General features: G+C 47.0%; 3 protein-coding genes and 3 long non-coding RNA genes across 15 annotated transcripts; 2 read left to right on the top strand and 4 right to left on the bottom strand.

Moving 5' to 3' along the window:
* Positions 1-1,917: 1,917 nt before the first annotated feature.
* LOC130518441 (saxitoxin and tetrodotoxin-binding protein 2-like) lies at positions 1,918-6,563 on the bottom strand. 4 transcript variants are annotated; one of them, XM_057021049.1, is made up of 11 exons: positions 4,265-4,422; positions 4,055-4,194; positions 3,896-3,975; positions 3,631-3,756; positions 3,268-3,387; positions 3,111-3,184; positions 2,901-3,040; positions 2,741-2,820; positions 2,475-2,600; positions 2,113-2,232; positions 1,918-2,029 (listed from the first exon to the last, which is right to left on the bottom strand). In XM_057021049.1, exons 1-11 carry the CDS (start codon positions 4,385-4,387, stop codon positions 1,980-1,982), a joined length of 1,179 nt encoding a protein of 392 aa, XP_056877029.1. In that variant the 5' UTR covers positions 4,388-4,422; the 3' UTR covers positions 1,918-1,979. The 4 variants fall into 4 exon arrangements, 1 of the variants encoding a protein (XP_056877029.1); XR_008948032.1 differs by lacking the exons at positions 1,918-2,029; positions 2,113-2,232; positions 2,475-2,600; ... (3 more) ...; positions 3,631-3,756; positions 3,896-3,975 and having other exon boundaries at positions 2,747-2,820; positions 4,265-6,563; XR_008948030.1 differs by lacking the exons at positions 1,918-2,029; positions 2,113-2,232; positions 2,475-2,600; ... (3 more) ...; positions 3,268-3,387; positions 3,631-3,756 and having other exon boundaries at positions 4,265-6,563.
* A 1,225-nt stretch (positions 6,564-7,788) lies between these two features.
* Positions 7,789-9,849, bottom strand: LOC130518466 (uncharacterized). Its single transcript, XM_057021094.1, has 6 exons — positions 9,625-9,849; positions 9,390-9,535; positions 8,649-8,713; positions 8,264-8,428; positions 8,087-8,191; positions 7,789-8,011 (listed from the first exon to the last, which is right to left on the bottom strand). The coding sequence occupies exons 1-6, from the start codon at positions 9,739-9,741 to the stop codon at positions 7,971-7,973; spliced, it is 639 nt and encodes a 212-aa protein (XP_056877074.1). The 5' UTR covers positions 9,742-9,849; the 3' UTR covers positions 7,789-7,970.
* Positions 9,850-13,854: 4,005 nt separating this feature from the next.
* LOC130518482 (uncharacterized) lies at positions 13,855-16,408 on the bottom strand. Its single transcript, XR_008948040.1, has 3 exons — positions 16,144-16,408; positions 14,782-14,852; positions 13,855-14,557 (listed from the first exon to the last, which is right to left on the bottom strand). It is a non-coding gene; the product is annotated as an uncharacterized LOC130518482 (long non-coding RNA).
* A 422-nt stretch (positions 16,409-16,830) lies between these two features.
* LOC130518481 (uncharacterized) lies at positions 16,831-24,863 on the bottom strand. 6 transcript variants are annotated; one of them, XR_008948034.1, is made up of 7 exons: positions 24,803-24,863; positions 24,286-24,515; positions 23,671-23,811; positions 19,316-19,685; positions 19,136-19,220; positions 17,808-18,937; positions 16,831-17,303 (listed from the first exon to the last, which is right to left on the bottom strand). It is a non-coding gene; the product is annotated as an uncharacterized LOC130518481 (long non-coding RNA). The 6 variants fall into 6 exon arrangements; XR_008948037.1 differs by having other exon boundaries at positions 17,808-18,849; XR_008948036.1 differs by having other exon boundaries at positions 19,490-19,685.
* LOC130518418 (toll-like receptor 13) lies at positions 19,702-23,855 on the top strand. 2 transcript variants are annotated; one of them, XM_057021000.1, is made up of 4 exons: positions 19,702-20,448; positions 20,553-23,047; positions 23,337-23,454; positions 23,553-23,855. In XM_057021000.1, the coding sequence occupies exons 2-4, from the start codon at positions 20,584-20,586 to the stop codon at positions 23,794-23,796; spliced, it is 2,826 nt and encodes a 941-aa protein (XP_056876980.1). In that variant the 5' UTR covers positions 19,702-20,448; positions 20,553-20,583; the 3' UTR covers positions 23,797-23,855. The 2 variants fall into 2 exon arrangements, with proteins under 2 accessions (XP_056876980.1, XP_056876981.1); XM_057021001.1 differs by lacking the exon at positions 19,702-20,448 and having other exon boundaries at positions 20,541-23,047.
* Positions 24,127-24,298, top strand: LOC130518496 (uncharacterized). The gene is made up of 2 exons (XR_008948055.1): positions 24,127-24,190; positions 24,248-24,298. It is a non-coding gene; the product is annotated as an uncharacterized LOC130518496 (long non-coding RNA).
* Positions 24,864-25,815: the final 952 nt, after the last annotated feature.

Raw genomic sequence — 25,815 nt, 5'->3', positions numbered from 1 at the left:
CATCCATCCACCATCCATCCATCCATCCATCCATCCATCCATCCATCCATCCATCCATCCACCATCCATCCACCCATCCCTCATCCATCCATCCATCCATCATCCATCCATCCATCCATCCATCCATCCATCCATCCATCTCCATCCATCCATCCATCCATCCATCCATCCATCCATCTATTCTTTGATTGTATTTTTGTTTGGGCATATCAATATCAGGCTCATGTTCGTATTTGGAGGCTTAACTAGACCAGGGAACTCTGTCAGGATAAAAGCGGAGGGGGGGAGACGTGACACATGTGCACTTATTGCATTCGCCTTGGTTTGTTATCCTGAAGGTATTAAGATCAAGCTGAGGGTTTCCGTGTGGTGGTGGTGGTGGTGGTGTTTCTCTCTGTGGGGTAGACAGGTCATGTGGGTATTGATGTACATGTGGCACTTCTGCTCTTCAACCAATTTAAGTGAGCCCATGTCACCCAAATTCTGATTGAGCTGCACTGGCTACTTGGAGCTGCCCACATTAAGTTGAATTCATTTATGTTGACCTAAAGAGAACCAGCTGGATCTCCTCCTCTTGTTTGATAAATCTTGTGTGACCCCATCTACACCTTGTCTGTTGCCCTTCTCACATGAGCATCATCTGGCAAAGCCGTCTGCTCAGTCATGACAATCCAAACTATTCTCATCTCTTGTTCCTCTGGTGGAATGATGTTAAACCTCTGTCAGAGCAAGGCAACTGTCCTGAACGTCCTTCAAAAAGCTCTAGAAGATGCAACACTTCTGTTGGCACTTGGTGTTCTAGCACCACTTATCTTTCTCCTCTCTCGTTTATATCTGCTCTGCTGGTAGTTGGTTGCACTTGCGGTCTGCAATCCTAGACATAATTATCATGTTTAGAAGGTCGTTTAATTATTAGGTTAACATCTTATTGATGCTGCTATAGGCCGAGGCTGCCAGGGTCCAGAAACATGATCACATGATAGGCCTCTGTCACCCTGCTGGGTCATGGCTTCCTCTCCTCTCCTCTCCTCTCCTCTCCTCTCCTCTCCTCTCCTCTCCTCTCTCTCTACCCAGCCCCCCATCAGCAGGAGGGTCCCCCTATATGAGCCTGGTTCTGCTCACGGTTTCTTCCTGTTAAAGGGAAGTTTTCCTTGCCACTGTTACTTGTTGGGGGTCAGGCCCTGGGACTCTGTAAAGCGTCTAGAAATAATTTATATCGTAACAGACACAATATAAATAAAGATTAATTTGATTTGATTTGATCTATCTGTTCGTGAACTTTGGACATTTGTCCAAAAGGACACACATGTACATCAATACCCACATGACCTGTCTACCCCACAGAGAGAAAACACCACCACCACCACACAGAAACCCTCAGCTTCACCTCAATACCTTCAGGATAACAAACCAAGGCGAATGCAATAACATTTGTGATGTGTCTGCTGCTCCTTATATCCTTCTGTCCTGTCCTGTCCCTCCCTTCTCTTCCTCTTCTATCTGGCTGGTCTTCATCATGAACAAGTCAGAAAGTGTCCAAAGCAGGACATAATAAGGGTTTACACATGTGTGGACACACGTCTGTCACGTCTCCCCCCCTCCGCTTTTATCCTGACAGAGTTCCCTGGTCTAGTTAAGCCTCCAAATACCAACATGAGCCTGATATTGATATGCCCAAACAAAAATACAATACAATAGATGGATGGATGGATGGATGGATGGGTGGATGGATGGAGATGGATGGATGGATGGATGGATGGATGGATGGATGGGTGAATGGATGGATGGATGGATGGATGGATGGATGGATGGAGGATGGATGGATGGATGGATGGATGAATGGGTGGATGGATGGATGGATGGATGGATGGATGGATGGATGGATGGATGGATGGATGGATGGATCACAGACGCAGGTCAGAGTAGTCGCTTTTAATTTCTTTTGTAAATCAAATGCTGACTGTGTTTACATTGTTGTCTCAGTCCTGTTCAGGCTTCACCTCTGGAGAAGATTTTTTATGGCAAAAACCTGCAAAGAGGCAACAGAGTCGATCTTTACACTCAGAGCAGGATAACGTTCAGCATAGAGTCGTTTATATTGTTGACAAAGACCTGAAACTCCGTCGTAGATGAATGGCTCGTCAATAGAGAATCCCAAACACTCAGCCAGCTTCTGATTGTCATCTTGGGCAGCCTTCAGTACCTCCACATTCTGATGAACACCATCTCTCCCTGATGCACACAAACACACACAAACGCGCACACACACACACACACACACACACACACGGCCTGACTGAAGTATGCAGTAACCTTAACCCAAAACAGACATGGTGTCACAAGCAACTGTGTATTTGAGTAAATGTACAATAAAGCAAAACTAAAGCTATGATGTGTGTGTGTGTGTGTGTGTGTGTGTGGTGTGGTGTGTGTTGTGTGTGTGTGTTGTTGTGTGTTGTGTGTGTGTTCTTTACTGTAGACAAACAGGACATGGCCAAAAAGTCCACTGTAGTCTATGGACAGACAGTCAGCACACGTCTCAAAGAACTTCACCGTGCCGTTTTCATCAGATTCTTTGACAACTCCATTCTCCTCCATCTCTAAAAACACACAAAAAAAACATTTTTAGCAACAATAAATATATTTATAAATAATTATATATATATGATGTGTAAACATGAAACCAACCAACCATACAGCTGCTAACAGCTGCTATGTGTGTGTGTGTGAAGATACTCACTGCTAGAAGTGTAGATGAAAGTATTCTGGCTTTCAGGACCTGCTGTCATGTTTGTTTTGAACGTCATACAGGAGTTATTCCTGAAAATCACAAGTTTAGTTGGAACTTTTTCTACCGCAGGACCTCAAGTCCAGTTTGAGTTTTGGGGGCTGGCCCTCACTTTAGCATGTTCCTCTCATTTAACACGATGACACCAGAGTGGATCCTTAGCTCAACATGGGAGCTTTTGAGTTTCGTCCACTCGTTAGATGTGGAGATATTTTCAGCGACGGACCAGACCAGAACCCAGTCACCAGAAACCTGCAGGAGGACCAGAAGCAATCAGATGCAAGTTAAAAGTTCTGCTGAAGCTGAACATAGCCGGACTCACGCTCTGCACATCTGCTTTTGTCACTGCTTTAGTCAGCTTGTGACACTCTTCTGGAGATTTTTTATGGCAAAAACCTGCAAAGAGGCAACAGAGTCAATCTTTACACTCAGAGCAGGATAACGTTCAGCATAGAGTCGTTTATATTGTTGACAAAGACCTGAAACTCCGTCGTAGATGAATGGCTCGTCAATAGAGAATCCCAAACACTCAGCCAGCTTCTGACCCTCATCTTGGGCAGCCTTCAGTACCTCCACATTCTGATGAACACCATATCTCCCTGATGCACACACACACACACACACACCACACACACACACACACACACACACACACCACACACACACACAACACGCACACACACACACACACACACATCATAGCTTTAGTTTTGCTTTATTGTACATTTATTCAAATACACAGTTGCTTGTGACACCATGTCTGTTTTGGGTTAAGGTTACTGCATACTTCAGTCCGTGTGGTGTTGTGTGTGTGAGAGAGAGAGAGAGTGTGTGTTCTTTACTGTAGATGAGCAGGAAATGGCCAAAAAATCCACTGTACTCCATGGACAGACAGTCAGCACACGTCTCAAAGAACTTCACCGTGCCGTTTCCAGGGTATTCTATGTCAACTCCATTCACCTCCATCGCTAAAAAACACACAAAAAAAACATTTTTAGCAACAATAAATATATTTATAAATAATTATATATATGATGTGTAAACATGAAACCAACAAACCATACAGCTGCTAACAGCTGCTATGTATGTGTGTGTGAAGATACTCACTGCCAGAAGTGTAGATGAAAGTATTCTGGCCTTCAGGACCTGCTGTCATGTTTGTTTTGAACGTCATACAGGAGTTATTCCTGAAAATCACAAGTTTAATTGGAACTTTTTCGACCGCAGGACCTCAAGTCCAGTTTGAGTTTTGGGGGCTGGCCTCACTTTAGCATGTTCCTCTCAGTGAACCTGATGACACCAGAGTGGACCCTTTGCTCAACATAAGAGGTTTTGAGTTTTGTCCACTCGTTAGATGTGGAGATATTATCACTGATGTACCAGACCAGAACCCAGTCACCAGAAACCTGCAGGAGGACCAGAAGCAATCAGATGCAAGTTAAAAGTTCTGCTGAAGCTGAACATAGCCGGACTTACGTTCTGCACATCTGCTTTTGTCACTGGTTTAGTCAGGTTGTGACACTCTTCTGGAGAAGGTGCTGCTCTGATACCAAGCACCGCCAGCATCAGCAGTAGAACCACTCCTGGTACAGCACCCATCCTGCTCTGAGACAAAGATCCGCCCTGTGGCCGGGTGGCAGAGGGACAGGCTTTATTAAGGTCCTCTTCCTGCCCCTCCCACAGGGTCCTGTTTGCTTTTTGCATGTGATTTATCTGATAGTGAACTTTGGACATTTATCCAAAAGGACACATTCATCAATGCTCACATAATCTGTCTACCCCACAGAGAGAAACACCACCACCACCACACAGAAACCCTCAGCTTCACCTCAATACCTTTAGGATAACAAACCAAGGCGAATGCAATAACATTTGTGATGTGTCTGCTGCTCCTTATATCCTTCTGCCCTGTCCTGTCCCTCCCTTCTCTTCCTCTTCTATCTGGCTGGTCTTCATCATGAACAAGTCAGAAAGTGTCCAAAGCAGGACATAATAAGGTTTACACATGTGTGGATACACATGTGTCACGTCTCCCCCCCTCCGCTTTTATCCTGACAGAGTTCCCTGGTCTAGTTAAGCCTCCAAATACCAACATGAGCCTGATATTGATATGCCCAAACAAAAATACAATAGACTTCTCTATAGGACTAGGTGTTAAAATCCCGACCTAATCATGGCAAGTGAAAAAGACTTGGATGGAGTAGGATTGGCACTCATGATTCTGTGGTGTCACCAGCTCGACACATCATCAGTTGTGTGCCTTGGCATCATTAGGTGTTTCAGCCATTTAACACAAGACACCCTCCACCAAGGTTGGCCCACCACAGGCTGATCAAACCTGGGTGTGTGTGTTGCACAATGGCACCACATGATCACTTGGCCGCCCACAATATGTCCCTCTGTTCAACCACAGCCAGTGACTGCTTTGCTCTGCTGTGGCAGCGAGCTCTTTTACTGCCCTCCGTTGGGCCTGCCCTCTGATGCCCATTTCCTTCAGGAGCTTTGTGGTGGTTCTGGAAACAAAGCCTCTGCAGCCTACCTCCACAGGCCACACTTTTACACTCCAGCCCCGCCCCTCTGCTTCAGCTGCTAGGTTCGCATAACGCAGTCTCTTCCGTTCGTATGCCTCCCCGATTGCCTCCTCCCATGGGACAGTGAGCTCCACGATGAAAACGCGCCGACAGGATTTGGACCATAGGACCAGGTCTGGGCGCAAGTTGGTAACTGCGACTTCAGATGGAAAAATAAGCCTCTGGCTGAGGTCCACCCGCATTTCCCAGTCTCGGGCAACGGTGAGCGCGCTGGCCTCCGGAGGAGCTGGCTTACTCCCTCGTTTCTCCCCTCCCCAAACGAAGGACATTTTCCATGGGGCAACAGGTTGGGAATTTGGAGGCATGGAATTGATCTTTACCCTCCTCTTCTCAAGTTCAGCCGCCAAGCACTTCAATACTTGATTGTGGCGCCAGGTGTACCTTCCTTGGGTCAGGCTGATCTTACAACCCACCAAGATGTGCTTGAGGCTTGCAGGTGCTGCACACTGTGGACAGGCTGGTTCTTCTCCATACCAGAGATGTAAGTTGGTTGGAGAGGGAAGGACATCGTACACGGCTCTAATGGTGAAACTAAGCCTGCTAGCCTCCATGCTCCACAACTCGCTCCAAGTAATTCTCCTCCTCTCAACACCCTCCCACTTCATCCAGCGGCCTTGCTGTGCTTGAGAGACCGCTTTGGCGCACCTAGCTGCTTCCTCCTGATGGCGCACCTCCTCCACTACCATGTGCCGCCGTTCGGCTGGGGTAGCTTTTTGCCATGTAGGCATTGTTGCTTCCATGCCAAGGCCGTTCCTGCCATGCTGGACATGCCCTACTATATCCTGGTGCCTCAGGCTGGTTTTTGCCTCTGCGACCGCTGCCGATGGCTTCCATTTCCTTCCCGTTGCTAGGGTTGGAGCAGCACCTCTGACAAAGGGATCCCGGGATTCAGTAAGAGTCATTTCCAGTCTTGCTTTTGCACATTTATACTCCTCCACCAGGCTTGAGATTGGGAGAGAGAGGACTCCACTGCCGTACAAGCCTATACTGCTAAGACATCTTGGCAGTCCGAGCCACTTCCTCACCTGCGCATTCACCAGTCTCTCCAGCCGGTTTGCATGAGATAAAGTGACCTCATAGATGGAAATTGGCCACATGAGCCAAGGTAGCAGCCCAAACTGAAAGCACCACAGCTTCAGTTTTCCAGGGAGAGCAGTACTGTTGATCTGCCTGAGGCCACTGATGGTGTCTTGCTTGAGTTGCTCCACCTGCTTTGAGTCTTTGAGCTCTGCACTGTACCAGCGGCCAAGACTCTTAATAGGCTTCTCCAAAATTGTTGGTACAGGCTCGTTGTTAATGTGGAACCTCTCATTAGCAAGCTGTCCTTTGACAATAGAGATGCTGCCAGATTTGCTTGGTTTAATCTCCGTGCCCATTGAATGTTTTTCTGGAGTTTCTCCAGTAGGCGTTTGGTGCATGCCCTTGTTGTTGTTATTGTTGTCATGTCATCCATGTACGCCCTAATTGGAGGAAGACGCAGTCCATTCTTCAGCCGTTCGCCTCCAACCACCCAACGGGATGCTCGAATGATGAGCTCCATTGCCATGGTAAACGCTAGTGGGGAATTGGTGCAGCCCGGTCTTCATCATGAATAAGTCAGAAAGTGTCCAAAGCAGGACATAATAAGGGTTTACACATGTGTGGAGAACACTTCAGCTTAGCCAAACAAATGTTCTACAAACTTTTAAGAACTAAATGTTGTCAGTTAAACAACTAGATTTTTTTGAAAGACGTAACCCTCTTAGAAAGCTCCCTTAGGAACCCCTATTGAGCAGCAGAAACAAATGTTCTTTGCTATGCTGATGACACTCAGTTGTATTTATCTATGAAAGCAGAGGAAAGAGAAGAGTCAGTTATGGCAGTTGCTTCTGAACTCCTCTCCTTTGACTGACTCCATCTCTACTTTTAAGATTAGCCTTAAAACCTTCCTCTTTGATAATTCTGTAGTTCCATTTTTTATCCTAGACATAATTATCATATTTAGAAGGTCGTTTAATTATTAGGTTAACATCTTATTTATGCTGCTATAGGCCGAGGCTGCCAGGGTCCAGAAACATGATCACCTGACAGGCCTCTGTCACCCTGCTGGGTCATGGCTTCCTCTCCTCTCCTCTCCTCTCCTCTCCTCTCCTCTCCTCTCCTCTCCTCTCCTCTCCTCTCCTCTCCTCTCCTCTCCCTTCTCCTCTCTCTCTACCTAGCCGGCCATCAGCAGGAGGGTCCCCCTATATGAGCCTGGTCCTCCCCTCCCCTCCCCTCCCCTCCTCTCCTCTCCTCTCCTCTCCTCTCCTCTCCTCTCCTCTCCTCTCCTCTCCTCTCCTCTCCTCTCCTCTCCTTAATTTTGTTTTTTTAATCTTAATTGGTTGGTGTTTAATCTTTATTGGCAGTATGATAATGAAGAAACTGTTGGCATTTTAGTTTTTACAAGGTTTTAATCAGGTTGTTTTCGTGATTTTGACATGCACATTTTTGTTTCATGGTGATTTGAGATAACAGAGCTCCACCACCAACATCACAACTCCCCCATCTGTGTCCACTCTGATGAAATCACAGTTAAACAGACAAGGTGACGCATCACGGATTTTAGTCTCTGCTCACATTAAAATGTGGACTCCTTCATCCTTCTGGCAGAACGCTGTGGACAGGAAACAAATGTGAGTCAGTCTGGCCTCAGTCATCCTGCGATCAGATCTTTACTGGTGAAAAGCACCTTTCTTAGGGTCATACTGGTAGTCTGGGTCTCTGGTAAACCCAAAGCAGCTGGCCTGGTTCTTAAAGTTTTCCAGGTCCGACTCCGGCAGGCTCGTCTCATTGGCTGGAAATATGCAACAACCACATGAAGCACCGGGCAGTAAAATCAGTGCTTACTTCTTGGCTTGAGTCTCACCCAACAGATAGAAAGACAGAGCTGTGACGTCATTGGATTCGGGTTTAATGTCGATTTTCATCAGTTTGAGAAGGCTGTCCAGATTTTTGATGGTGGTGTTCATGATCAGGGCGAGACAGCCGTCACAGCTGGGAAGCAGTAGGAACTCTGATGTGAAGTTTGCCCCTGAGGAAGAGACCGACGCAAAGTTTAGGTTAGAAAAGGATCAATTAAAATAAACATGGAAGTTCAAACTGGAGTTTGTGTGAAAACAGCTGTGGACAGATGTGGAAGGAACTCCTGCAGTTCAAGGATGACGTGACTGTACCCCAGCAGATCTGTACTGCTCAAATTCACAGCCACAGACGGTTCAATGTGGTCACTGGTGATCAGTAGATCAGCTCACCTGATGCTGTCGCCTTGTTGCCATCGATGGTTATATTGATGTTGGAGGTGACACAGTTTCCATTTCTGGGGAAGACGGATCTGTGTTAGCAACCATTTTGGTTTACTGTTAATTTATTCCCATTGGGCAATTAACCTCTTGGAGCCCCCGACCAGCTGCCCTCAAGAGCAGGAAAGTGGAGGGCCAACTAACCTAAATTATATGCTTTTGATGGTGGAGGAAACCAGGCCCCCAAGAGGAAACCCACACGGAGAGAGCATACCAGTCCACCTCCATTCTAACTGGGGACTGAACCCCCAACCTTCTTGCTGTGACCACTGCACTGCTGCACCTTTCTGCCCCCCTCCCCTGTATCCATCTACAGGTATCACTGACTTCATAGCTGTGCCCTGGCCTGCTGACCTCTTGCCATGCTGACCAACTCTGAAACTGACAGCTTGTTGTAATTAATGTATTTCCATGATCTCTCCTCTACCTGTCCTCCCCCCTTCTCCTCCTCTCTATCCAGCTGGCTACCAGCAGGAGGGTCCCCCTATATGAGTCTGGTCCTGCTCAAGGTTTCTTCCTGTTACAGGGGAGTTTTTCCTGCCACTGTTGCTTATTGGGGGTCCGGCCCTGGGATTCTGTAGAGCCACTGGAGATCATTTAAAATGAGTTTCTTTTAGCAGCCGCTACTGGTGTTTCCTGACTTTACTATCAAACACCCTGGACCTAATTATTCACGCTGACCAAAGAACTCACAGCTTGTTGCTCTCAAACATGACGAGTTCTTCTGGGTTACCAGGAGCGTCTGAGAATTCAATCCAGGAGCTATCAGTTATGTTCAGGATGGCTTGGAAGACGTCAAGGTCGGTGTAGCCCGCGATGAAATGCATCTTTCCGAACAGCTGCAAACAGAAACGTCCATCCTTTCAAAGCTGACTAGCACATGTGCTCAGTGCTAATTCTACATTAAAAGATGCTCACAGAATCTTACCACGGAGTGGTCGGCCAGAGACTTGGGCATCTTTAAGGGTCGACATTCCTCATCAGTCAGAGCTGAACTGGTCAGAACCAGGCCGGCAAATAAAAAGTGAATCCCAAACCACATCATGATGCTGCAAGTAACCAGCGCTGCTAGATATCAGCTTTTTATGCAAGTTCCTGGCACATGTTATCTGTCAAACCTTGATGGGCTGCAGCTAGCTCGACTAAAGGGCAATTCCCCATGTTTGCTTTGGAAAGCATCATCTTCATTCGTGATTACTGACACTGAGGACAAATCAATAAGATTTCCTCATTCTGACCCTGCTGAATACAGAAAAAACAAAATGACAGACAGGAGCTGACCACTGCTGGTACAGTCTGGCAGAGCGGCACCAGCTGGAGGAGTTAATGTCGTGCCACTACATTGTGATTGATGACAACGTTAAATAATTCACACACTGAAGACAAATACAATCAGACACAATATCAAAAGGTTCACAAACTGGAAATAATTGATCTTATGTAAAAGAGACATGAGCAATGGTCCTGCAAATGGATCTGTTCTGCAGTACAGTGGTTCTAGTTTGTACATGACACCAATTCATTAAAAATGAAAGATCGTTTCTTGTAAATCGGTCAGGTGATTCTCTGCTCATTATTTCTCAGGAAAGCAGCACCTGGAAAAACAAAGCAGATTTTCAAATGAGAAAGAAAAGGTGCGAGTGCTCGCTAATGCTAACAGGTGGAAATCAGGCCACAGACTAATAATTTAGCTACATCCACAGATTCATACAGAGGTGATGTATCAATCAGCTGTATTCATCCCTGTATATTGATAGACTTTGTGATTGGTGCTAAGCAAAGCTAAGCTAAGCTATGCAAGCCTAACCAGTGTACAGAGTCATGAAACTGTGGCAACTTGGTCAGCAATTGTAGCAAACGTGTCATTGCCTATTAAATAACAGGTAAACCCAGTGGTGATGGTGAGCCACTGAGGTGGCAGAGTTTTACCAAATAAAGATGTTCAGAGAGTCAAGGTCAAAGTTTACTTTGTTTTATTCAAACAACCTTTTCATGTAAGATGGACAGAGCAAGAGGGGCAACATTCACATTCATGACTTTTTTGTTGTTCATTGGAAAGTTACTGGAGAGTTTTGGGAGGAAGCTGCTGAGAAGCTACAGGTCGTCAAGGTCAGACTGAGATGACAACAGAAGATAATGAAGGAGATCCGGCGCCAATCATTTCTACATTTAAACATCTCAGCAACAGAACGACGGAGTGAACACATGTTGCTCAGTGTTGACTGAGCTGAAGCAACTGAGGCAACCTTCATGTGGAGGCGGTGGACTCCGCTCATCAGCTCTGTTGACTGACCAGGTACTGCTGCAGTACCAGGAACCAGAGTTCCTCATCACTGCTGCTGCCTGGACGACACCAAGGTAACAGAGAGAGACCGTGTGGGATGAGAGTAAATCATCACATGCTCAACATGTGACGCTTTTATCATTTATTGACCAGATTGATGTCAGGAGAGTCTTCCTGTCACGGGGTGATCAATGATTGACTGATGAACTGGGGTCAGTCCAGAAGCTGCTGATTCCTTTGATCAACGTGATGATCGGCAGTGGATGGAGCCTGGAAACACACCTCATTGCTCCCTCCAGACCTTATGTAGGAGGCATCGGTCTTCCTTCCTGCACGATGACTGTCTGACTTGGGACGAGAACTTTCATTATTATTCTTTTTATTCCGTGATGCTCAGACAGAATTTCATGCATGGCTCCAGTGGCGTCGGGATGTTTGGGAACACCGGATGGGGCCCCCATAGAGGTGGACAATGGAGAGAACGTTTGGATCAGCAGGATCTTTTCAGTCAGAAACATATGTAAACTAAACATTAGAAAACCTTAGTTTAAGTCTGGCCCTCTAAATTTCCTTTGAAGGTTTTTCATCAGTTCGGTTCAGTCGTCTTTTCAAACAACATGAATTTACGTTGTTTCCACAGGAAAAAAAAAACACCTGCAGAAGGTTCACATCGAAACAGGATTGTGATGACTCCAATTAAAGACAGACTTTTGGATTATTCAGCAGGAAAATCCATCTGTCGCTCTCCTGGGAAGATTTCTTTGATCTTTTGTGACAACTCCTGATATTTCCTTCTACTTGATATTTGTTTCCCACCTTCAGCCGCAGCTCGTGAAGCTCTGTGGCTTCAACTCACAGGTCCCCCACGCCATTAAAGGGTGAAACTCAGCAGTGGCGCCGCCGCCACAGGATGGGGAAGGTAAAGACATCAAGTTTTACCTGTAAGGAGTAGTGAAGGTGATGGAGGAGGGGCGGAGCTTAAAGGCAGGAAATGACTGCTTTTGGAGAGGGAGACGTTAGGGTGCTCTGCTGGGAGAGTGATATGTGTAAGTAGACGTAGACAAGTGTGAGTGAGAGAGACGGGCGGGGGGGGGGGGGGGTCAGCTATTTAGTTGGTGTAAATGTGTCTAGCTGGCAGCTGACCCTGCAAAAGAGCTTTTTATTTTTGTCGGTCCCGGTCCGCAGTGGTTGGAACGCTACACCAGGATTGCTGGTTAATTTGTGAGTCTGTTCAGACGACCCTAGAAAATCGTTGAGTTTCTTCACCTTGGGAGAGAATCTGTAAACTCGAGGATATAAAGACAATGCTACCACTAGCGTCTTTGTGGCTTTCCAATGTTTTCCAATGTGTTTCAACACAATGACTGAAGAAGGAAAGATTCCAGTTATTGGCTGAGGGAATGGATGCAGTCGCCTGATATTAGTGGTTTACCTGTGTCCATAAAAGCCGTGTGTGACAGCGGACATTGTGGATGACTGTAGAGATGTGTTCAAGTCCTGTGGGAAAAATCATTTTACAGCTAAATGAGACAGAGGTGCAGGTGCTCATTTGATCGGTAAATGTTAATTTACAATGACAGATGTTAGTAATTAGTTTAGTTTCTTGGTGCAGAGAGAAAAACAAATTCTGCTCTTTTTCTCTCTCAGGTGAAGATTTGACTCCTCAGGGGAAGCAGGGAGGTGGTCTTCTCAGGCCTCCAGGCCTGCCTGGAACTGACCCAGGAAGTAACCATTCTCAACTGTGCAGGTTCAGAATTCCTGTGAGGTGATCTAATGAAGGTGGAGCATCTGCAGATCACCCGAGAGTCTCTACTGTGGGCAAAAATAACTCGCTATACTTCTGTCATGTTTCAAAACTAAATAATCAGCAAAGCCCAGAATAATCATTATGTTCCAGGTTTCAGGGGTGGAGTCGTACTGCTGAACCATTCTGAGTTTTGGACTCTCAAAATCAAACCAAAAATTATTTAAAAAAAATAAAAAATTAGAAAGAAAATATAATGTTCTTCTCGCATGAGAGACAACAACTCCAACATGTTTCCTGGCAGGCAGCTATCTGTCAGACCAAACTCAGGGAGTCTGAGTGTCTGTGTGCCCTGATCTCTGCCTGCCAGGCCACTGAAGCGTCTGTCAGACTGACAGCAGAGAAAACTCTAACTTTCCACGAAACTCGACTCTCACTAAAAGGGTTTTGTCCCTCACATCAAACAACATTGTCTTTGTTGTATTTGGCAGAAGAGACACCAAGCTAATGCCTCTGTTTGCCTTCATGGCAGCTGCCAGCTAACTTTTATCAACCTTATCCCCTCATCAGGATGTTTATGGGCTGGATTTTGTTGTTGGATTCTCATCAAGACATCTGACCTAGTTTTGTTTCTAATTTCCCATCATCCTCTTTAATCGCTGACATGTGGACACGGCTGGAGGAACCTCTGCTTCAGTGTGACTTGGCCTCAGCTTAAGCATTTAGTTGTCGGGGTTGTTGCCTCTCAGGCTGCCTGTCAGGAAATCCGGTAGTCAAAGGTGTCTTTCTCCATGTAGTCGGTCCAGGTGGACGAGGGCATGCTGCGGTACGGGTCCAGCAGGATCCGGAAGCAGCGCACGATCAGGAGGCCCAGGAAGATGAAGAGTATAAGGAGGAAGACAAACGCTGCCCTCTGCTCCAGAGTGAGGAAGGAGGCAGTCGCTGAGGAGGAGGAGGAGGAGGAAGAGGAGAAGTCCAGTTCAGACGCAGAGAAGGTGCTGCTGTAGATGTCGTCTGCCATATCAGGACACACGGTGACAGATTAGAGGGACGTCTGGCCAACGAGAGAACAGAGCAGGAGCCTGCAGAGCTGGAGAAGAGGAGGAGCCTTCAGGGGTCAATAGTTCTGATAAATGACATTCAGGAAGAGTGGATCAATGCTAAACAGGAAGTCAAAATCAAACCCAACTATTGCAGAGTAAAAATAACAAAACTGCTAAGGCCTTATGAAGCTTCTGTGTAGCCACTGTGAACAGGTTCCTTACGCAGGGATAAATAAACTAAGAAGTCTTCTGGAAAAGGAAAGGGACAATCAGGGGAGGGGAGGAACATTCATAGAGGAGGAGCCAATCAAGGGAGGGGAGGAACATTCATAGAGGAGGAGCCATCAAGGGAGGGGAGGAACATTCATAGAGGAGGAGCCAATCAAGGGAGGGGAGGACCAATCAAAGAGGAGGAGCCAATCATGGGGAGGGGAGGACCAATCAAAGAGGAGGAGCCAATCAGGGGAGGGGAGGACCAACCAAAGAGGAGGAGCCAATCAGGGGAGGGGAGGAACAATTAAAGAGGAGGAGCCAATCAGGGGAGGGGAGACCTGCAGGTGAAAGGGAAGCCTCAGTAGAAACAATCACACCTGAAAGTGATTAAAAAAATCACTCAGCTGATCTGAAGCTGGACCCAAACTTGAAACCTGGCGGCCGTCTTTGATCAGGACTGATTCAGGTTCAGGGTCACTGGGCAGTTTTTGGCAGTTTCAGGTGTGGTTGCGAAGGATGTTGATGTTTTCCAGTGATTATTCAGTTAAGGTCCTCTCAGGTTTTACTGTGTTTCCCCCTATTGGTCAGATAAAGAAGATTTGATCATTTGCTTTGTGTTGCTAAAAACAACAGCTGAGGGAATGTAACCATAGCAACCACGGCATGCGTTTGGATCATGTCCACACCGGACACAGACGCCAGTTTACTCAGCAGAGACTAGTCAGTGTGTGGAGATATTCAAAAATCCACCTTTGCCAGGGGGGGCGGTATCACGGCTGTGGCACAGGACACCAGACTCACCTGGCCCAGAAGAAGCTGCTGAAGGGGGCGGAGCCTCACCCAAGCGTGAGTGGGCGAGAGAGCACAACTGTCTGTGTGGGAGAGAGAGAGAGAGAGTCTGCTATGAATCGATAGCAGAGGGTTACACAATTTTCGTTAAGTTAGGTCTGACAGCTATTTTTAACTCATTTTTGGGTGCTGAATCCAAAACTGATCTCAGTTTTTCTCTAACACATCAAGTTTTTGACCTCTAGGATCCCCTATAGGTCAAAGTATCATAGGATAGTGATGGTACAGACCTATTGGGAGCTGCACACCTCTCACCACTGTCTCAACTGTGACTGCACAAACACGTTGCCACGTCGCCAAAGACGGGTCCAGTCGTAATCAGCTGGCAGGTCTGACTACAGCGGAGGAGAAAAAAGCCGACTGACCGACTTTTGGGTTCAGCATGTGAGTTTGAATCTGCATAAAATCTAAGGCAACGGGATTTTTTTTCCAAATTGTTCCCCAGAATTATTGCTCACTTGGTTGTCTTTATCCACTCTAAACTTGTATGTGTTATCATACGGGATTGAACTGTGTGTTCTCAGACACACACACACACACACACACACACACACACACACACACACACACACACACACACACACACACACACACACACACACACACACCAGTGACAGTGATCTGTGATGACAACACTTGGCTAACGAGGCTGCGCCTGACAGCTCCTCAATAAATAAAGACTCTCACTCCAGTTTAACCACCAACGAACAAGAAGCAGCTGCTTACAACTCTCAACTCTCTTAGTTTTGCCGCGTTTCCATGGAAATGTATAGATGACGTTCTAAAACAAGTTTTAGGTAAAGCAGTCAAGGGTTTTTACATCACTTCCTGTCTGAATTCTTCTGTAGCGGCGTCTAAAATGCTAATGCTCTAACTGAACGTCCAGGTTGACCTTTAAAACCATGATAACAGATTATGGTGCTGTTCTCTCCTTCACCCATCATTAGTTACAATTACTCACACACACAAAGTTAAATTGGTACTGCTTTATTTAGAATGCTAAGAGGCTAATGCTAGTCGGCACTCCTTAATCTCTGCAGTCATTTTAAAGTCTCACTCTGCTCTACAGGCGTTCTAACAACCGTTAATTAATTTTACACACTTGTGGAACAGGAAATGATTAAATTAACAAACAAATCAGTCTGTTAACTGCTAAAACGTATCAAAGCAGCATCAAAGGTTGTTACTGGTGAACATGGGCAGTGCTGAGATGATCCAAGACCCACTGTTTAGATGTTTGCTTCTAAAGTGACCACGAGCACCCTAAAGACTGTTAGATGCTTTTATTTTTAGTTTTGTTCGTTATTTCTGTACCTCTGCTTCCCCTTTTATCACTCTCCGTTTGAAGAAATAGGAGAAGCAACTTCACATCCCTCCATCATCGTTCTCACTTTGTTTGGTTGTTTGTTCTATTTTTAGTCGTGATGAAAAGTCGAGATTTGATCCGTCTGAAAAAGTAAAGAGGAGAAAAATGACACATTTCACTGGCTCAGTTCAGGTTAACTTAGCATGGAGCTAAATATAAAGGAGTTTGAGAGGCAGGAGTGCAGACACACACACACCCACACACACACACACACCCCACACACACACACACACACACACACACAACACACACACACACACACACACACACACCAGTGACAGTGATCTGTGATGACAACACTTGGCTAACGAGGCTGCGCCTGACAGCTCCTCAATAAATAAAGACTCTCACTCCAGTTTAACCACCAACGATCAAGAAGCAGCTGCTTACAACTCTCAACTCTCTTAGTTTTGCCGCGTTTCCATGGAAATGTATAGATGACGTTCTAAAACAAGTTTTAGGTAAAGCAGTCAAGGGTTTTTACATCACTTCCTGTCTGAATTCTTCTGTAGCGGCGTCTAAAATGCTAATGCTCTAACTGAACGTCCAGGTTGACCTTTAAAACCATGATAACAGATTATGGTGCTGTTCTCTCCTTCACCCATCATTAGTTACAATTACTCACACACACAAAGTTAAATTGGTACTGCTTTATTTAGAATGCTAAGAGGCTAATGCTAGTCGGCACTCCTTAATCTCTGCAGTCATTTTAAAGTCTCACTCTGCTCTACTGTTCTAACAACCGTTAATTAATTTTACACACTTGTGGAACAGGAAATGATTAAATTAACAAACAAATCATCTGTTAACTGCTAAAACGTATCAAAGCAGCATCAAAGGTTGTTACTGGTGAACATGGGCAGTGCTGAGATGGTCCAGGACCCACTGTTTAGATGTTTGCTTCTAAAGTGACCACGAGCACCCTAAAGACTGTTAGATGCTTTTATTTTTAGTTTTGTTCGTTATTTCTGTACCTCTGCTTCCCCTTTTATCACTCTCCGTTTGAAGAAATAGGAGAAGCAACTTCACATCCCTCCATCATCGTTCTCACTTTGTTTGGTTGTTTGTTCTATTTTTAGTCGTGATGAAAAGTCGAGATTTGATCCGTCTGAAAAAGTAAAGAGGAGAAAAATGACACATTTCACTGGCTCAGTTCAGGTTAACTTAGCATGGAGCTAAATATAAAGGAGTTTGAGAGGCAGGAGTGCAGACACACACACACCCACACATACACACCCCCACACACACCCCCACATACACCCCCACACACACACACGCACACACACACACCCACACACACCCCCACACACACACACCCACACACACATGCTGGTTTCACATACCTCTCCATACCCCTAATAAAAATCATCGTTAATCAGCACCATCTCACACCAACTGATGACTCAAAGAATCTAGATCAATCTGCTGGAGCAGCTGATGAAGTCAAAGGTCACGACAACAGTTGGTCGGTAACCTGCGCACGCACAGACACACCCGCATGCTCACCCACACACTGAACACACTGAACACACTGAACACACTGAACACACTGAACACACTGAACACACAATCCTCCGGGCCAGTGGAAACAGCAAAGTTGAGCCTGACCGACCGTATGATGCGATGGAGGCGATGATGGTGATGGCGGCGGTGATGGCGGCGGTGATGATGGCGGCGACGGCGGCTCCAGCCCTGGAACTCTGACACTTTCCTGGTGGAACAAGTTGTCGCCGTGCCGAGGCTGCAGTGGAGCGTCTGATTGGACGTCTCCGTGTCTTCTGCTCAGTTTGCCGCCGCACCTCCTCTCCTATCTGTGTGGAGGATGATGCTGGCTCTGGCTGTGCCTCGTCTCCCATGGCAACCAGTTGCTATAGCGATGGACCTGAGCTCATTGGCAGATGGACGTGATGGAGGGGGAGGGGGGGGGAGGGGGAGGGGTGGGGGCTGAGTAAGAACTGGAAGCACTTTGTTTACATTTGGTGCTTATAAGGTAACACACACACACTTGTAATTGTATGGATTATTATACACAAACACTGTTTTTACATGTTTTGAGTTTACATTTCTAATATTATGTATGATCAAGTGAATAAATTGACCCGCCCCCCCACTTCCATCCCATTATATCAAGCTTGAGTGTAATGTTTTAGTATCACTAAAAGAACAAATATAAGAAACACGCTCAAAATATCAGAATCTATTTTACTTTATATAGCACTTTATTTTATCATTAACCAGTATAAACCATTAATACTTGTTAGAGATTGTGCTCTTTAGGTAGTTTTACTGTAGATGTTTAGAACTGTCTTGAACATTCAACCTCAATAAACCAAAACTCCTTTAGAGAGTCAAACATGATGATCACATCAGGATAAATGGTGCCAGTCGGGACTTTATTACCCAACTTCACTAAAACATAAATGATACTCAAGCACTTGTATTTGGAAATAAATTGGATTTTATTCAGACAGATGATATTACTGACAATGAAATAATACAGATTAAAAACTTTATCCGTCTGTTCGCCTCTTGGAGCCAGGAGAAGAAGTTGCTCACAGATGTCACATTAACTGTGGACGCCCTCCACTTAAAGAAGGTCTCGTCCTGGATGACTTCTTCATCCAACAGCACATCAAAAAACATCTGCAGCAGACCTACACGGACACACACCAGCAGTGATGTACTTCTTTAAGAGGCTCGCTCTCTGCAGCAGCTCGTAGGTTCTCAGCGTTTTAACCCCACCTGACAACACAAACGCTCTCTTCACACCACTGTAAAGAAGCTGAACACATCGAATCATGGACCATAAAGTGTCCCAGACTGGTTTTGTGCTCACATCATGTAAACCAGACGTCTATGTGGAGTAAAACTAATGGATCATGTTTTTGGACAGAAACAGGCTGAGTTTTCTGCCTCTATATGACTTCATAGAACACTTACAGTCAACAATGACTGACTGGCAGACTGCTCTGATCAAGGCCCTCACAAACCCGTCTGATGACCTCTGTCTGTTGTTGAGGGTGTTCTGGGAGGGGGAGAGGAACCTTTGTTAGTTTCATGCCTACAGTCACAATCTCTGTAGAAAAACCCGGTTTAAAGGTCATTCTCATCAGGAGTTACCTGGATCCGCTCCTCTATCTTCTCATTGATAGAGTTTTTAGCGCTTGGCAAACTTCTTGATCACAGTCCTGGGCTCGTGCCTCCTCCTGGGTCTTGTGTTCCAGTAGTGAAAAACCCCATCCAGGTGTCTGCTGTAAAGATGCACCCAATCTTTTGGCTTTCTCAGTTATTTACCTGGAATTTTGCTGACAGATTTAATCTGTGCTCCACCTCTCCAGTGCATGGTGGTTATCAACTGGAGCTGCTCCCTCTCTTCAGCCAGCTTCACCTCGTGGGTGACTTTAACCAAGGGGTTGCAGCAGGTACCCTCCTCGCATTAGGCAGCAGGGGGGGGGGGGGGGGTGCCATGTTAGGAGAAGCCCCTAATTGGCTAATTCAGACACACAGTATTGCACAAGGCAGAGGCAGAGTTTCAAACCCTTGGACCTGCAAATGGAGGGAAGAAGCAGCATTAATCACAGTTTATAGGGAGCATTGTGTTTGGATAAGATGAGACGATGAGACAAGATGAGATGAGATGAGATATCTTTGCAGCCCCCCATGGCTGGATTGTATTTAGGCCGAGGGGCCCCCCTGCTGACTGAGAACATACTTTTACATTCCGTCGAAACATTTGTCACACTTTAAACTATATTTAAAAGTTTTTAACATACCAGTACAACAACTACTACTACTACCTACTAAATTTGATCACGAACGATTGGAGGTATTTCAAATTAAATTTTACAAAGAAGTTGGTCAGCAAAACTAAAACCAAAATTCAAAGTTAGGAAGGAGATAAGAAACCTTTAAAAAAATAAAAATAAATAAAAAACCTGAAAATAACACAAAAAAGGTTCATTATATGGCTGCATTCTGATTTATGTCCACTAGGTGTCAATGTTGGTTAGGCGTGAGTGGTGACGTCATCATGATCGCGCGTATACAGTTGTTTGTTGAGGAAAAAATGCCACATCGGAGACACCACACACACATAGTTAACTTAGCACGGGGCTAAATATAAAGTGCACACACACGCACACACACGGATCTGAGAAGCGATGTGTGATATTTGAATATCTGTGCTGGTTTTAGTTCCACATCAGTCCCACTTCAGCTCAGTAGCTCCTGCGACTGCTGAGAGGAGCCTTCAGGTCGGTGCATCTTTCTTCTTCCACATGACGTAAATTGACTGAAAATGTGAATGAAAATATGAATAATTGAGCTGAAGTTGTGTCACGATTTGCCGTCCCTGCAGGTGGGAAAGCCTCGTTGTGGTAAACACCAACATGTTGACTTGGTCTCCTCCTGTTCTTCTCTGTCTTCTGCTCCATCTCCGCTCCTCCATCAGTTTCTCTCTGAAGAACTGCACCGTCCACGCCGGTGGCGCTTCCGCTGAAGTTTTCGTGGATTGTGCTAGCCGTGAACTCTTGACTGTTCCCGACGATGTTCCCCGTGACGCCACCACAGTAAAACTCTCCTACAACCTTCTGACTCGGGTGAAGAGGAACGATGTTGAACATCTGACCAAAGTGAAGTTTCTGGACCTGCAATCAAACGAAATCGCCCACATTGACGATGGATCCTTCCTCCACATGAGGTCTCTGACGAAGCTGCAGTTGTCAAAAAATAAGCTAAGCGAGCTAACAGCTCAGCTGTTTCAGGGCCTCTCCAACCTCACCCATCTTCATCTGTCGAGCAACATCATCACGTTCATCCATCCCTCCACCTTCAAGGACCTGCCAAGCTTGCAGACGGTGGTTCTGGATGTGAACAGGCTGAAGGAGATGGCGGACATCCGAACGTTGCTCATCTTACCAAAGCTGAGGAACCTGACCATCAGCAGCAATCTGTTCACCTCGTTCCAAAGCAAAGACCTTCTGCTGGACCAGCCGTCCAGCCTGAGGGTTCTGGATGTGTCGTACAGCATCTTTGAAGCTTTCAGCATCTCAGCCGCCACCTTCCCTCACCTGGAGATGATAGACCTTTCTCAGAGTGCCTTCACATGGAACATAACTGACAGAACTTCACTGCAGAACATCACTCGGCTTTTCTTCAGTCATACGAAAGTTTCATCCCGACAGATCCAGGAGATCCTGCAGAACATGGCTTCACTCAAGCATCTCAGGATGAACTATATAGATGAGTGGATCCGCGAAGGTCTGCTAGCAACAGTCTGCAGGATCCCCTCGCTCAGGGTTCTGGAGCTGTACTTAAACAAAGTGCCTAATCTGAGTGCACAGGTTGAGTTCTGCTCCGAGCTGGTCCAGCTGGACTTGTCCTGCTCAGACGTGTCGGAGGTTCCACCTGGGAGTTTCCGGCTGATGAAACAACTGAGCCTCCTGAACCTGGAGGTCAACCTTCTCACCAAGGTCCCAGAGGACATCAGGAACATCTCCTCTCTGCAGGTCCTCTACCTCAGTGACAACCTGATCACTGAGGTGGGCTGTGAAGAGTTCTCCAACACTTCCGCTCTGGTGGAGCTTTACCTGGACTCCAATCGGATCACGTCCCTCCAACGGTGCAGCTTTGAGAACCTGCTCAAGTTAAGGATTTTAGATTTGAACAACAACCTTCTGTGGAAGATTGAAGGCGTCTTCAGCCGGGGCCCAGCGAAGCTGCAGCTCTTAGATCTGAGCAGAAACTCGGTGTCGGTGTACGATGATGGATATTTCCAGAGTCTGGGATGGTTGACGCATCTGGACGTGTCTTCAGATAAGGTGGGCCGAGTGACGTCTGAAGCTTTTGTTGGTCTACACAGACTGAAGAGTCTTCATGTCAGCATCCCGCTCGATTACGAATGTGACTTCCGAGGGTTAAAGCAGCTGGAAAACCTCACAATCTCCATGACGATAAGCGACACAAGGTCTCCTCCGAAATATTCCCAAGCTTTGTTCCATCTGAAGTCCCTCAGGTCCTTCCACGTGTCCTGCCAAGGGTTCCACTACGGGTTCCCCCTGGATGTGCCGCTGAGCATGTTGAGCTCCATGACGCAGCTAGAAGAGTTCACCGCCGACAACATTTACCTTTCTGCGCCTGATCCAGAAACGTTCCGCTCCAACAGCCGCCTCAGGTCCCTGAAGATCTCCCAGACGGATCTGTCGGATTTGGACCCTGAGATGTTTAGGCCCATTCCTGACCTGCAGAGTCTGGACCTCTCCGGGACGCAGATCAGCTCTTTAGAGTTTCTGCTGCAGGTGGACTTCTCCTCGCTCCGGGATCTGAGGCTGTGTGACAACGACATCACCTCCATCAACCACACCCTCTTCCAGTTCCTTCCTTCTCTCACCCTCCTGGATCTCACCAACAACCCTCTGACCTGCGATTGTCTGAACGCCGGGTTCATCCTCTGGGTGATGGACAACAACCAGACGCAGGTCATTAACGGCCACCAGTACTCCTGCTCATTTCCTGTGGCCAAGAAGGGGACCAATCTGCTGGACTTTGAGGTCCAGTTCTGCTGGATTGATGTGGACTTCCTGTGCTTCCTCTCCTCCACCTGCCTGGTGGTCCTGACTCTCCTCATATCCTTTACCTACCACTTCCTGAGGTGGCAGCTACTCTATGCCTTCCACCTCTTCCTGGCCTTCATCTATGACAACAGGAACAGGAAGCAGCAGAATCCTCCCCCCTACGATGCCTTCGTCTCCTACAACGTTGAGGACGAGCTCTGGGTTTATGAGGAGATGCTGCCGGCTCTGGAGGACCAGCAGGGCTGGAAACTCTGCCTGCACCACCGAGACTTCCAGCCAGGTAAGAACTCACCCCGAAGAAGAAGATGTTTTTATTCTGGGCGAAGGTTCTGAGCTGCTGACACCTCACGGAGGTCTGATGGAGACTTAAGTCTCTGTTCCTCTTTGACTTCCTGCAGGCACGATTAGCTGAAGATAACAAACTCGGCGGTTTATTTTTACTCGGACCCTTTCACATCTGTTTTTCTGGGTCCCCCTCCACGCCAGAGTAAGCAGCAGCGGCCCCCCTGATGGGGGCGGAGCTTGTAAAAAAAAAGCGCCACTGAATGTGGGTTTTGTCACCATGGCAGGAAAACCCATCATGGAGAACATCACCGACGCCATCTACAACAGCAGGAAGACCATCTGCGTGATCAGCCGCAGCTACCTGCAGAGCGAGTGGTGCTCCAGAGAGATCCAGATGGCCAGGTGAGGGCGCCGCCTGCACCCGCCACCACAAACGTGACTTTAGCGACGTGCAGGGCTGCTGGGCTGACGTTAGCGTCGGTGTGGTCTCTCTCCTGCAGCTTTCGCCTCTTCGATGAGCAGAAGGATGTTCTGATCCTTCTGTTCCTGGAGGAGATCCCAGCCCACCAGCTCTCCCCATACCACCGCATGAGGAAGCTCCTGAAGAGGCAGACCTACCTGAGCTGGACCCAGGCTGGGCGCCACCAGGCTGGGGTCTTCTGGCAGAATGTTCAGAGAGCTCTGGAGTCTGGAGATGCTCCACACGACCAGGTGGACCCTCTGACAGGACCGGCAGAGCCCTGAGAACCTGCTGGAAACCTGTGACTCGGAGGGGAGAGGAGGGGAGGAGGGGAGGAGGGGAGGGGAGAAGAGGAGGGGAGAGGAGAGGACAAGAGAGGAGGAAAGGAGAGGAGAGGAGAGGAGAGGGGAGGGGGGGAGAGGGGAGAGGGGAGGAGAGGAGAGGAGAGGGGAGGGGGGGAGAGGGGAGGAGAGGAGAGGGGAGGAGAGGAGAGGACGGGAGGAGAGGAGGAGAGGAGAGGAGGGGAGAGGAGGGGAGGGGAGAGGGGAGGGGGGAGGGGAGGAGAGGAGAGGAGAGGAGGGGAGAGGGGAGAGGGGAGGGGGGAGGGGAGGAGAGGAGAGGAGGGGAGAGTTAAAGTAGCACAACTGTCGTTAGGTCATGTGACCTGTAGTCGGATCTGTAGTTTTTTCTAAATTTCTACATTTAATTCAAACTTGACAAATTTCTTTCTTTTAGCTGTTTTCTATGTGGAGACGAAGAGAAATAAAACTTACTTTATTAACGAGCTCTCTGCGTGGTTCTCTTTCAGTCTCATTAAACAGGCTCATTAAACAGCAGACATGCTAAAGCCCCTGACCTCTGACCCCTCACAGAAGTGTTGGGCATAAACAAAATTAGCATCATTAGCATATTTGTGCTCTTGAGAAACTTTCTTCTTCTTTTCTTGTTCAGCTCCACCTTGCAGGGAGGCTCAGAGCACGGCCCTCTGGGAAATGTAGGAGCCCTGAGAAGACAGGTTGTTGGTAAAGTTAGCTTTGATGTGCTAATGAGACACAGTAAAGCAGGTCAGGACTCAACTAACTAACTAGCTATGTTCACTGTCACCAGGCAGATTTCACATCACACATGCTAATGCTATGCTAAATATTCATCCAACGGCTTCATTAGAGCTGCTGAAAGAGACCAACTTTATATGTTAGTGAACTGAAAATGCACAGGAAAGAAAATATAACCTCACCTGTTCGCCCTCCATCACCTGTTCTCCCTCATTACCTGTTCTCCCTCCATCACCTGTTCTCCCTCATCACCTGTTCGCCCTCATCACCTGTTCTCCCTCATCACCTGTTCTCCCTCATCACCTGTTCTCCCTCATCATCCACCCATCATCCATCCACCATCCATCCACCCATCCATCCACCCATCATCCATCATCCATCTATCCATCATCCATCCATCCATCCATCCATCCATCCATCATCCATCATCCATCCATCCATCCATCCATCCATCCATCATCCACACATCCATCCATCCATCCATCCATCCATATATCATAACAAATTCTTTTTTCTGTGTAATGTGATTCAAACAAAGGTCACATGACCCTCTGCAGCAGGAAGAGGTTTTGATTATTTCCCAGAATGCACTTCAGTGTTCTTCCAGGATCCATGTCAATCAACTGCTAATGCTAACGCAGTTTTAATCAGAGGACCATGTTTCCACTGCAGGAACCTTTCAGGGTCCAACAGAGTCCCTGTTGGTTGGTACTTCCTCCTGGGCGGGGCTTTCCTGACCAGCTCTGGTCCATAGCATCCATCACCATGGAGACCAACACACACCACAAACACAGCAACAGCGTTAAATATTAAACAGCACTATTGTCTGGTTGTGTATTGTGTACGTATCACAACACAATAGTGCTGTTCACTATTTATGAACGCAGACGTGCGTGTGCTCGGCCACCTTTACCTGACGTCTTCGAGGGGTCCAAGGGGTCCTAACCAGCTGTTAGCATGCTAACCAGCTAACATCAGCCTATAAACCAGACTGCTGTGACTCAGCATCGCCCCCTTTCTACGCGACTCCTTCAGCAGTTGTGGCCATTTTGGCTCACGGGTCAAAGGTCAACGCCGATGTCGCTGCGTTGTTCGAGCCACGCTAGGCGAATGAATCTGTCCTTCTAAACCTGAAACGCACGACAACTGTGGTCATGTGACAATTACGTGAAGCAGGAGCGATACCTGCCGAGCGGCGTGAGCAGGTATTCGCAGCAGTTTCCATGGGAACCCAGATGGATGTTCCAA

The sequence above is a fragment of the Takifugu flavidus genome, chromosome 21 (genome assembly GCF_003711565.1).
Source record: "Takifugu flavidus isolate HTHZ2018 chromosome 21, ASM371156v2, whole genome shotgun sequence".
NCBI lineage: Eukaryota > Metazoa > Chordata > Actinopteri > Tetraodontiformes > Tetraodontidae > Takifugu > Takifugu flavidus.
Note: the sequence above shows the minus strand (reverse complement) of the source record. Positions and strands in the feature narration are given on the sequence as shown.

Bases quoted from the DNA above. Each gene is read 5' to 3' on its own strand.
- LOC130518441 (XM_057021049.1), bottom strand. From the start codon at position 4,387: ATGGGTGCTGTACCAGGAGTGGTTCTACTGCTGATGCTGGCGGTGCTT. The intron at 3,757-3,895 runs GTGAGTATCTTC...TGTGTTTTTTAG, and splicing joins TTTCATCTACACTTCTGGCA to CGATGGAGGTGAATGGAGTT. The intron at 2,601-2,740 runs GTGAGTATCTTC...GTGTGTTTTTAG, and splicing joins TTTCATCTACACTTCTAGCA to AGATGGAGGAGAATGGAGTT.
- LOC130518466 (XM_057021094.1), bottom strand. From the start codon at position 9,741: ATGATGTGGTTTGGGATTCACTTTTTATTTGCCGGCCTGGTTCTGACC. The intron at 9,536-9,624 runs GTAAGATTCTGT...TTCTGTTTGCAG, and splicing joins CTCTGGCCGACCACTCCGTG to CTGTTCGGAAAGATGCATTT. The intron at 8,429-8,648 runs GTGAGCTGATCT...TCTCTTCCTCAG, and splicing joins CAACAAGGCGACAGCATCAG to GGGCAAACTTCACATCAGAG.
- LOC130518418 (XM_057021000.1), top strand. From the start codon at position 20,584: ATGTTGACTTGGTCTCCTCCTGTTCTTCTCTGTCTTCTGCTCCATCTC. The intron at 23,048-23,336 runs GTAAGAACTCAC...TCACCATGGCAG, and splicing joins CCACCGAGACTTCCAGCCAG to GAAAACCCATCATGGAGAAC. The intron at 23,455-23,552 runs GTGAGGGCGCCG...TCTCTCCTGCAG, and splicing joins AGAGAGATCCAGATGGCCAG to CTTTCGCCTCTTCGATGAGC.